The sequence below is a fragment of the Vulpes lagopus genome, chromosome 6 (genome assembly GCF_018345385.1).
Source record: "Vulpes lagopus strain Blue_001 chromosome 6, ASM1834538v1, whole genome shotgun sequence".
Lineage (NCBI taxonomy): Eukaryota > Metazoa > Chordata > Mammalia > Carnivora > Canidae > Vulpes > Vulpes lagopus.
The window spans coordinates 76,204,968-76,217,291 of NC_054829.1; the positions used below are offsets into that span (position 1 = coordinate 76,204,968).

The 12,324-nt window shown below is 39.4% G+C and overlaps 1 protein-coding gene across 1 annotated transcript; it reads right to left on the reverse strand.

The window, feature by feature from the left end:
* Window positions 1–2,337: 2,337 nt before the first annotated feature.
* Window positions 2,338–2,892, reverse strand: LOC121492479 (60S ribosomal protein L17-like). Its single transcript, XM_041757758.1, has one exon. It carries the CDS (start codon window positions 2,890–2,892, stop codon window positions 2,338–2,340), a length of 555 nt encoding a protein of 184 aa, XP_041613692.1.
* Window positions 2,893–12,324: the final 9,432 nt, after the last annotated feature.

Genomic DNA, 12,324 nt, shown 5'->3' on the forward strand with positions numbered 1-12,324 from the left:
TTTCTGAGCTAGAAAAAGTGTTTTTGTTTCTTTGCTAGTTTGTTTCGCCTTTTTAATGTACAGCATTTTAAACATTCTAATTTAAATTCTAGTTAGCCGGGATCCCTGGGTGGCACAGCAGTTTGGCGCCTGCCTTTGGCCCAGGGCGCGATCCTGGAGACCCGGGATCGAATCCCACGTCGGGCTCCCGGTGCATGGAGCCTGCTTCTCCCTCTGCCTGTGTCTCTGCCTCTCTCTCTTTCTCTGTATGACTATCATAAAAAAAAAAAAAATTCTAGTTAGTCAACTATTAGTTTCAGGTGTACAGTATAGTGATTTGGCATTTCCACACAATACCTGGAGTTTATCACAAGTGTATCCCTTAATCCTCATTACCTGTTTCGCCCATCCCCCTATCTCCTCTCTGGTAACCATCAGTTTGTTCTCTATAGTTAGGAGTCTTTTTCTTGGTTTGCCTCCGCATCCCCAATATGTTCATTTGTTTTGTTTCTTGACTTCCACATGAGTGAAAGAAATCATGTGGTGTTTGTCTTTGACTGAGTTATTTTATTTAGCATGACACTTTCTAGCTCCATCTGTGCCGTTGCTAATGATTAGATTTCATTTTTTTTTCTTAATGTTATTTTACTTATTGGAGAGTGCGTGCATGTGCATGAGCAGGGGAAGAGGCAGAGGGACAAGCAGACACTCTGTTGAGTGTGGAGCCCAACGTGGGGCTCGATCCCAAGACACTGAGATCACAACCCAGAGTTGAAGTCAGATGTTTAAACAACTGAGCCACCCAGGTGTGCCTACAGTTCATTCTTTTTTAATGGCTGAGTAACAGTCGTGTTTTTGTGTTTGTATGTGTACACACCACATTTTTTTTATCCAGCAGTTGATGGATACTTGGGCTATTCCTATATTTGGCTAGTATAGATAATGCAGCTGTAAACATTGGGGTGCATGTATCCCTTTGAATTAGTATTTTTGAATTCTTTGGGTAAGTACCCAGTAGTGCAGTTGCTGGATCATAGGGTAGTTCTATTTTTAACTTTCTGAGGAATCTTCATACTATTTTCCAGAGTTGCTGTGTCAGTTTGCCTTCCCACCGGCAGTGGAAGAGGGTTCTGTTTTTTCCACATCCTAGCCAATACCAGTTGTTTCTTGTATTTTTTAACTATTCTGATAGGTGTGAGGTGATATCTCATTAAAAATTTTTTTAAAGATTTTATTTATTCATGAGAGACACACACACAGAGAAGCAGAGAGAGGAGCAGGCTTTATGCAGGGAGCTCGATGTGGGATTCGATCCCGGGACTCCAGGATCACGCCCTGGGCCGAAGGCGGACGCTCAACCCCTGAGCCACCCAGGCGTCCCTAAAAAATTTTTTTATTTTTTAATCTTATTTAAATTCAGTTAGTTAACATATAACGTATTATTGATTTCAGAGGTAGAAGTCAGTGATTCATCATTTATAATACTCACTGCTCCTTACATCATGTGCCCTCCTTAATACCCATCACTTAGTTACCCCATCCCCCCACTTCTCTCCCCTCCAGCAACCCTGTTTGTTTCCTATGATTAAGAGTTTCTTATGATTTTATTTATTTATGAGAGATAGAGTGAGAGGCAGAGACACAGGCAGAGAGAGAAGCAGGGTCCATGCAGGGAGCTTGATGTGGGACTTGATCCCGGGACAGACCCTCAACCGCTGAGCCAGCCAGGCGTCCCTATTTTTTAAAACATTTTATTTATTCATAAGAGACACAAGAGACACACAGAAGTAGAGACATAGGCAGAAGGAAAAGCAGGCTCCCTGCGGGGAGCCCGATGGTGGGACTTGATCCCAGGACCCTGGGATCATGACCTGAGCCAAAGGCAGATGCTGTTAAGCACTTAGCCACCCAGATGCCCCAAGATTTTTTTTTTTTTATGGCTGAGTAGTAGTCCATTGTGTGTATATACCACGTATTCTTTATCCATTCATCTGTTGATGGACATCTGGGCTCTTTCCATGGTTTGGGTATTGTGGACATTGCTGCTAATAAACAAGGGGGTGCAGGTGCCCTTTTGGATCACCATGTCTCTATCTTTGAGATAAATAGTAGTGCAGTTTCTGGGTTTTGGGTACATCTATTTTCAACTTTTTGAGGAACTCCATACTGTTTTCCAGAGTGGCTGTACCAGCTTACATTCCCACCAACAGTGTAAGAGGGTTCCCCTTTCTCTGCATCCTTGCCAACATCTTTTGTTTCTTGACTTGTTAACTTTAGCCATTCTGACTGGCATGAGGTGGTATCTCATTGTGGTTTTTTTTTTTTTTAATTTTTATTTGCATTTATTCTATGCAGAATTTACTCCCGGGCCATAAGTTTTTGTTTCTTCAGTTTCTTCTGGGATATCTTTTTCTTCTGTGCAACCTCCTCTTCTGGTTTATGAACAATCTGCTCTTTTTCAGTAAGAATCATCTCAATGTGGCAGGGAGAGCTCATGTATGGATTAATCCGGCCATGAGCCCTGTAGGTTCTACGTCGCATCTTTGGGGCCTTATTCACCTGGATGTGCTCAATGACCAGAGAATCTACATCTAAACCCTTAAGTTCGGCATTACTCTCCGGATTTTTAAGCATGTGCAGTAAAAATTCAGCACTCTTCTTGGGCCACCGACCCTGTGTCCAGCTCCACTGTTTGGCCTGCGCACACCTACCAACTCCACCATTGTAGCGACGGAATGGCACACGCTGCTTCTGCAAAGTGACATCTTTCAGATACTTGGTGGCTTTTCGAATATGCATACCCTTGATGGCCTGGGCAGTTTCACGTGTGTTCTTAAAGTGAACACGAAGATTTGAACCTCTCGACTTGCATGATTTTGTAGCGTTTTCTGGGTCCAGTGAGTAGTGAACCATCTCCGGAGGTCCCCTCAGGCCGCTCCGGGGAAGGGCTCATTGTGGTTTTGATTTGTATTTCCCTGATGCTGAGTGATGTGGAGCCTTTTTTCATGTGTATGTTGGCCATTTGTCTTCGGAGAAATGTTTGTTCATATCTTCTGCCCATTTCTTGATTGGTTATTCCTTGAGTGTTGAGTTTAGTAGGTTCTTTATAGATTTTGGATACTAGTCCTTTATCTGATGTGTCCTTTGCAAATACCTTCTCCTATTCTCTCATTTATTTGTCTTCTGGTTTTATCTACTGTTTCCTTTGCTGTGCAGAAGCTTTTGATCTTGATGAAGTCCCAATAGTCCATTTTTGCCTTTGTTTCCCCTGCCTTCATAGATGTATCTTGCAAGAAGTTGCTGTGGCCAGGATCAAAGAGATTGCTGCCTGTGTTCTCCTCTAGGATTTTTTTTTGTTCTGTTTTTAAAGATTTTATTTATTCATGAGAGACACAGAGAGGGGCAGAGACATTGGCAGAGGGAGAAGCAGGTTCCCAGTGGGGAGCCTGTTGCAGGACTCGATCCCAAGATCCCTGGATCACGACCTGAGCTAAGGACAGATGCTCAATCACTGAATCACCCAGATGTCCCTCTCCTTGAGATTTTTGATGGATGTAGGTCTTTCATCCATTTTGAATCTATTTTTGTATATGGTGTAAGGGAATGGTCCAGTTACGTTCTTCTGCATATGGCTATCCAATTTTCCGAAAACTGTTTGTTGAAGAGATTGTCTTTTTTCCATTGGATATTCTTTCGTGCTTTGCCAAAGATTAGTTGACTGTGGAATTGAGGGGCCATTTCTGGGCTCTCTGTTCTGTTCCATTGATCTGTGTGTCTGTTTTTGTGCCAGTCCCATATGGTCTTCATTCATTACAGCTTTGTAATAGACCTTGAAGTCCGGAATTGTGATGCCACCAGTTTTGGTTTTCTTTTTCAGAAATCTTTTGGCTATTCAGGGTCTTCTCTGGTTCCATACTAATTTTAGGATTATTTGTTCCAACCTGTGAAAAAGTTGATGGTATTTTGATAGGGATTGCATTGAATGTATAGATGGCTCTAGGTAGCATAGACATTTTCACAGTATTTGTTCTTCCAATCCATGAGCATGGAATGTGTTTCCTTTTCCTTTTGTCTTCCTCAATTTCTTTCATGAGTGTTCTATAGTTTTCTGAGTACAGATATTTGCCTTTTTGGTTAGGTTTATTTCTAAGTATCTTATGGTTTTGGATGCAATTACAGATGGGATTGATTCTTTAATTTCTCTTTCTTCTCATTGTTAGTGTATAGAAATGCAACTGATTTCTGTGCTTCTATTTTATATCCTGCCACTTTGTTGAATTCTTGTATGAGTTATAGCAATTTTGGGGTCAAGTCTTTTGAGTTTTCCATGTAGAACATCATGTCCTTTGCAAAAGTGAGAATTTGATGACTTCTTTGCCAATTCAGATGCCTTTTAATTCTGTTTGTTGTCTGATTGCTGAGGCTAGGACTTCTAGTACTCTGTTGAACAGCAGTGGTGATAGTGGACATCCTTGCTGAGTTCTTGACTTTAGGGGAAAAGTTGTCACTTTTTCCCTATTGAGAATGATATTCGCTGTCGGCTTTTCATGGGTAACTTCTATGATATTGAGGTATGTGTCCTCTATGCCTTCGCAGTGAAGAGTTTTAATCAAGAAAGGATGCTGTACTTTTTAAAAATGCTTTTCTGCATCTATTGAGAGGATTATATGGTTTTTGTCCTTTTATTACTAATATAGTGATCATATTGATTTGTGGATGTTGAACCACCCTTGCAGCCCAGGAATAAATTCCACTTGGTTGTGGCGAATAGTCCATTTAATGTACTGTTGGGTCGTATTGGCTAATATTTTGGTGAGAATTTTGGCATCCATGTTCATCAGGGATTTTGGTCTGTAATTCTCCTTTTTGGTGGGGTCTTTGGTTTTGGGATCAAGGTAATGCTGCTTTCATTGAAAGACGCTGGAAGTTTTCCTTCCATTTCTGTTTTTTGGAATGGCTTCCTAAGAATAGGTATTAAGTCATCCTTAAATGTTTGGTAGAATTCCCTTGGAAGCCATCCAGCCCTGGACTCTTGTTTGTTTGGAGGTTTTTGATTACTGCTTCAATTTCCTTGCTGGTTAGGGGTTCAGATTTTTTATGTCTTCCTTTTTCAATTTTGGTAGTTTATACAATTTCACTGTTTACTGTTTTTTTTTTAAACTGTTTTATTTTACTTTTGGAGATTTTATTTATTTGACAGAGTGTATGCAAGCACTCAAGCTTTGTGAATGGCAGGCAGAAGGAGAGGGAGAAGGAGGCTCCCTGCTCTGCAGGAATGTGGGGCTTGATCCCAGGACCCTGAGATCATGACATGAGCCAAAGGCAGACAGTTAACAGACTGAGCCACCCAGGTATCCCCAGTCTCATTTTTAAAAAAGAATTTATTTATTAGAGAATGTATGCCTGCAAGCTGGAGCAGGGGGGAGGGGCAGAGGGAGAGGCAGGCGCCCAGGTGATCTCTCATTGTGCTTCTGATTTGTATTTCCCTGATGTTCAATGATGTTGAGCATCCTTTCTTGTCTGTCGGTCATCTGTATGTCTTGGAAAAAATGTGTTTTCATGTCTTCTGCCTATTTTTAAATTTGATTATTCGTCTTTTGAGTATTGAGTTTTGTAAGTTCTTTATATATTTTGAATACTAATTCTGTATGAAATATTTGCAAATATGTTCTCCCATTCAGTAGGTTGGGGTTTAGTTTTGTTGATTGTTTTCCTTGCGGTGCAAAAGCTTTTTAGCTTGATGAATTCCTAATAGTTTATTTTTGCTTTTGTTTCCCTTGCCTCAGAAGACTATACCTAGAAAGAAGTTGCTACAGCTGATGTCAAAGTTGTTACTGCCTGTGTTCTCCTTTAGGATTTTTATGGTTTCATGTCTATCATTTAGGTTTTTAATCCATTTGAATTTTTTTTGTGTGGTCTAGTTTTATTCCTTTGTTGCTGTCCAGTTTTCCCAGAACCACTGGTTGAGAGACTGTTTTTTTTCCATTGCATATTCTTCCTGCTTTGTTGATTAATTGACTATGTAATTGTGGGTTCATTTCTGGGTTTTCTATTCTGTTGTCTTGATCTGTGTGTTCGTTTTTGTGCCAGTACCATACTGTTTTGATTACCACAGCATTGTAATATAGCTTGAAGTCCAGAATTGTGATGCCTCCAGCCTTGCTATTCTTTTGCAAGGTCGTTTTGGCGATTTGAGGTCTTTTGTGGTTCTATACAAATTTTAGGATTATTTTTTCTAGTTCTTGGGAAAATGCTGGTGGTATTTTGATAGGGATTATGTTTAATGTGTAGATTCCTTTGGGTGGTGGTATGGACATTTTAACAATACTTGTTCTTACAATCCATGACATAGAGTGTCATTCTGTTTCTTTGTATTGTCTTGAATTTCTTTCATCATTGTTTTATACTTTTCAGAGTATAGGTCTTTCACCTTTATTCCTAGGTCTCTTAATGGTTTTTGGTGGAATTGTAAATAAGATTGATTCATTGATTTAATTTTTTTGCTGTTTCATTATTGGTGTATAGAAATGTGACAGATTGGGGCCCTTGGGTGGCTTAGTTGGTTTAGTGTCTGCCTTCGACTCAGGTCACAATCTCAGTCCTGGGATGGAGCCCCACATAGGATCCCTGCTCACCAGGGGAGCATTCCACTCTCCATCTGCTCCTCCCCTCTCATGCATGCCCACACTCTCTCTCAAATAAGTAAAATCTTAAAAAAGAAATGCAATAGATTTCTGTATGTTGATTTTTGTATCCTGTGACTTCACTGAATTCACCTATCAGTTGTAGCAATTTTTTCGTGGAGCCTTTCCAGTTTTTGGTATAGAGTATTATGTCATCTGCAAATAGTGAAAGTTTGACTTCTTCCTTGGCAATTTGGGTACCTTTTATTTCTTTTTGTTGTCTGATTCCTATGGCTAGGACTTCCAATATTATGTTGAATAAAAGTGGTGAGAGTGGACTTCCTTGTCTTGTTCCTGACCATAGAAGAAAAGCTTTCAGTTTTTCTCCATTGAGAATGATGTTAGTTGCGAGTTTTTCACATATGCCCTTTATAATGTTGAGATATGTTCCTTCAGACTGTACTTTGTTGAGGGTTTTTATCTTGAATCGATGTATTTTGTCAAATGCTTTTTCTGTATCCATCAAAATGGTCAAATGGTTCTTTTTTTTTTTTTTTTTTTTTTTTACTTATATGGAGTATCACATGGATTGATTTGATTGAAGATTTTTTGTTTAAGTAGGCTCCATTCCAGCTTGGAGCCCAATGTGAGGTTTGAATCCCTGATCCTGAGATGAAGACCTAAGCTGAGATCAGGAATCAGATGCCAGAGGGGCTGTACCAGTTCACATTCCCATCAACAGTGCAAGAGGGTTCTCCTTTCTCCACATCGTCTCCAACATTTTTGTTTCCTGTCTCGTTAATTTTCCCCATTCTCACTGGTGTGAGGTGGTATCTCATTGTGGTTTTGATTTGTATTTCCCTGATGGCAAGGGATGCGGAGCATTTTCTCATGTGCTTGTTGGCCATATCTGTGTCTTCCTCTGTGAAATTTCTGTTCATGTCTTTTGCCCATTTCACGATTGGATTGTTTCTTTGCTGTTGAGTTTAATAGGTTCTTTCTAGATCTTGGATACTAGCCCTTTATCTGATATGTCATTTGCAAATGTCTTCTCCTGTTCTGTAGGTTGTCTTTTAGTTTTGTTGACTATTTCTTTTTCTTTGCAGAAGCTTTTTTATCTTAAGTCCCAATAATTCATTTTTGCTTTTGTTTCCCTTGCCTTCATAGATGTATCTTGCAAGAAGTTGCTGTGGCCAAGTTCAAAAAGGGTGTTGCCTGTGTTCTCCTCTAGGATTTTGATGGATTTTTATCTCACATTTAGATCTTTCATCCATTTGAGTCTATCTTTGTGTATAGTGTAAGAGAATGGTCTAGTTTCAGTCTTCTGATGTGGCTGTCCAATTTTCCCAGCACCATTTATTGAAGAGACTGTCTTTTTTCCAGTGGATAGACTTTCCTGCTTTGTCGAATATTAGTCGACCATAGAGTTGAGGGGCCATTTCTGGGTTCTCTGTTCTGTTCCATTGATCTATGTGTCTGTTTTTGTGCCAGTACCACACTGTCTTGATGATCACAGCTTTGTAGTACAACCTGAAATCTGGCATTGTGATGCCCCAGCTATGGTTTTCTTTTGTAATATTCCCCTGGCTATTTGGGGTCTTTTCTGATTCCACACAAATCTCAAGATGATTTGTTCCAACTCTCTGAAGAAAGTCCATGGTATTTTGAGAGGGATTGCATTAAATGTGTAAATTGCCCTGGGTAGCATTGACATTTTCACAATATTAATTCTTCCAACCCATGAGCATGGAATATTTTTCCATCTCTTTGTATCTTCCTCAGTTTCTTTCAGAAGTGTTCTGTAGTTTTTAGGGTATAGATCCTTTACCTCTTTGGTTAGGTTTATTCCTAGGCATCTTATGCTTTGGGGTGCAATTGTAAATGGGATTGACTCCTTAATTTTTCTTTCTTCAGTCTCATTGTTAGTGTATACAAATGCCACTGATTTCTGGCATTGATTTTGTATCTTGCCATGCTGCCAAATTGCTGTATGAGTTCTAGCAATTTGGGGGTGGAGTCCTTTGGGTTTTCTATGTAGAGTATCATGTCATCGGTGAAGAGGGAGAGTTTGACTACTTCTCTGCCAATTTGAATGCCTTTAATGTCCTTTTGTTGCCTGATTGAGGCTAGGACTTCTAGTACTATGTTGAATAGCAGTGGTGAGAGTGGACATCCCTGTCGTGTTCCTGATCTTAGGAGAAAGGCTCCCAGTGTTTTCCCCATTGAGAATGATATTTGCTGTGGGCTTTTCGTAGATGGCTTTTAAGATGTTGAGGAATGTTCCCTCTATCCCTACACTTTGAAGAGTTTTGATCAGGTATGGATGCTGTATTTTGTCAAATGCTTTCTCTGCATCTAATGAGAGGATCATATGGTTCTTGTTTTTTCTCTTGTTGATATGATCTATCACACTGATTGCTTTACGAGTGTTGACTCCTGGGAATAAATCCTACATGGTCATGGTGAATAATCTTAATGTACTGTTGGGTCCTATTGGCTAGTATCTTGTTCAGAATTTTTGCATCTGTGTTCATCAGGGATATTGGTCTATAATTATCCTTTTTGGTGGGTCTTTGGTTTTGGAATTAAGGTGATGGTGGCCTCATAGAACGAGTTTGGAAGTATTCCATCTCTTTCTATCTTTTGAAACAGCTTTAGTAGAATAGGTATTGTTTCAATTGCACTGCTGGGGATTTACCCCAACGATACTGATGCAGTGAAATGCCAGAACACCTGCACCCCAATGTTTCTAGCAGCAATGTCCACAATAGCCAAACTGTGGAAGGAGCCTCAGTGTCCGTCGAAAGATGAATGGATAAAGAAGATGTAGTCTATGTATACAATGGAATATTACTCAGCCATTAGAAATGACAAATACCCACCATTTGCTGCAACGTGGATGGAACTGAAGGGTATTATGCTGAGTGAAATAAGTCAGTCGGAGAAGGACAAACATTATATGGTCTCATTCATTTGGGGATATTAAAAATAGTGAAAGGGAATAAAGGGGAAAGGAGAAAAAATGAGTGAAAATATCATTGAGGATGACTGAACATGAGAGACTCCTAACTCTGAGAAACGAACAAGGGGTAGTTGAAAGGGAGGTGCGGAGGGTTGGGGTGACTGGGTGACGGGCACTGAAGGGGGCACTTGACAGGATGAGCACTGGGTCATATGCTATTTATTGGCAAATTGAACTCCAATAAAAAAATTAAAAATAATAATAATAAAAGAATCAGATGCCAGATGCTTAACCGCTTAACCTTAACCAACTGAGCCACCCAAGCACCCTGATTGATATGTAAATATTGATCCACCCTTGCAACCTAGGAACAAAACCCACTTGATCCTGTTGAATGATTTTTTTTTTCTTTTTTTTTTATTTTTATTTTTTTATGATAGTCACAGAGAGAGAGAGAGAGAGAGGCAGAGACACAGGCGGAGGGAGAAGCAGGCTCCATGCACCGGGAGCCCGATGTGGGATTCGATCCCGGGTCTCCAGGATCGCGCCCTGGGCCAAAGGCAGGCGCCAAACCGCTGCGCCACCCAGGGATCCCCTGTTGAATGATTTTTGTAATCTGTTGTTGAATTCAGTTTGCTTGTATTAAGAATTTTTGCATCTGTGTTCATCAGGATATTGGCCTATAGTTCTCTTTTTTAGTGATGTGTTTCTCTGATTTTGGAATCAGGATATTCCTGTCCTTACAGAGTGATTTGGAAGTTTTTCTTTGTTTTCTATTTTTTGGGATAGTTTGAGAAAAATAGGTATATATTTTTCTGCATGTGTTTTGTAGAATTTGCCTATAAAGCTGTCTGGTCTTGGACTTTCGTTGGGAGATTTTTGATTACTCATTCAGTTTCTTTGCAGGTTACGGGTTTGTTCAAGGTTTCTGTTTCTTCCTGTTTCAGTTTTGATAGTTTATGCGTTTCTAGGTAATAATCCATTTTTTCCTACGTTGTCCAATTTGTTGGCATACAGGTTTTCATAATACTTTATTAATAATCATTTGTAATTTCTGTGGTGTTGGTTATTTTTCCTTTCTCATTTGTGATTTTATTTATTTGGGTCCTTTCTCTTTTCTTTTTGATGAGTCTGGTTAGAGATTTATCAATTTTATTTTTTCAAAGAATCAGCTCCTTGTTTCATTGATCTATTATTTGTTTTTAAAATTCTTGTATCATTTATTTCTGCTCTACTGTTTATTATTTCTTTTACTGATTCTAAGCTTCATTTGTTGTTCTTTTTCTAGCTCCTTTAGGTTTAAGGTTAGGCTGTTTATTTGAAGTTTTTCTTCTTGAGGTAAGCCTGTATGGCTATATCCTTTCTTCTTAGGACCACTTTTGCTGCTTCCAAAAGATTTTGCACTGTTGTATTTTCATTTGTTACCATGTATTTTTAAATTTCTTTTTGGGGATCCCTGGGTGGCGCAGCGGTTTAGCGCCTGCCTTTGGCCCAGGGCGCGATCCTGGAGACCCAGGATCGAATCCCACGTCGGGCTCCCGGTGCATGGAGCCTGCTTCTCCCTCTGCCTGTGTCTCTGCCTCTCTCTCTCTCTCTCTGTGTGACTATAATAAATAAATAAATAAATAAATTAAATTTCTTTTTGGATTACTTGGTTGACCCATTCCTTGGTAGCATGTTGTTTAATTTCCATGCATTTGTGGTCTTTCATGTATTCAGAAAAATTAAAATTTGTAGATACAGATTAAAGAACAAATTCTCATGTACTCGCCACCTAAGGCTTGCCATCTATTCAAAAATAGAACTTTACCATAATTCAGAAGCCTCTTATGTGCCCCTCCCTGACTGCATTCCTTTCTAGCCTTCTGAAGTAATTGCCATCTTGAATTTTATGGAAGTCATTCCTTCAGTTTTGATTGTTTTCATTATATATGTTTATGTACGTCTTCACTCCTAAATCCAGGGTTTTTTATCTGTTTTAAAATTTCATAGTAAAGAGAACTATGCTGCATATACTTTCTGTGGCATGCTTCTTTTGTGCAAGACTATTTTTGAGATTCATCCCTGTTGATGTACATAGTTATTTTTATTTATTTCCACTGTTGTATAATATTTCATGGAATTAAATACCATAATTTACTTACCCATTCTATTTGTGGACATTTGGATTGTGTCCAGAGTTTTGCTGTTATAAACAATATTGCTAAAACATTCTCTGATATATGTCATATGCAAGAAGAATTTATCTATGGTGTATACATAGTAGTAGTACTGCTTAGACATAGAGTGTGCACATGTTAAATTTTATAAGAATACCAAGTTGGTTTCAAAGCAGTTAAAGCTGTTTCCTCTCCTTTCCTTCCTCCACCAGCAGTAGAGGGGTATTCCTCATTGCTTTACAACCTTCTTATCACTTGGTAGTTATCCAGCTTAAAGAATTTTGCCAGTTTGGTGGTATCAGATGGTATCCCAATATGATTTGAATGTAGATGTCCCTGCTTATTAGTGATGTTGAATACTTTTTTTTTAAATTTTTATTTATTTATGATAGTCACAGAGAGAAAGAGAGGCAGAGACACAGGCAGAGGGAGAAGCAGGCTCCATGCACCGGGAGCCCGATGTGGGATTCGATCCCGGGTCTCCAGGATGCGCCCTGAGCCAAAAGCAGGCACCAAGCCGCTGCGCCACCCAGGGATCCCTGAATACTTTTTATATTCAGCTTGTGCAGCATGCATTTTTTCTGTGTAATTCCTATTCATT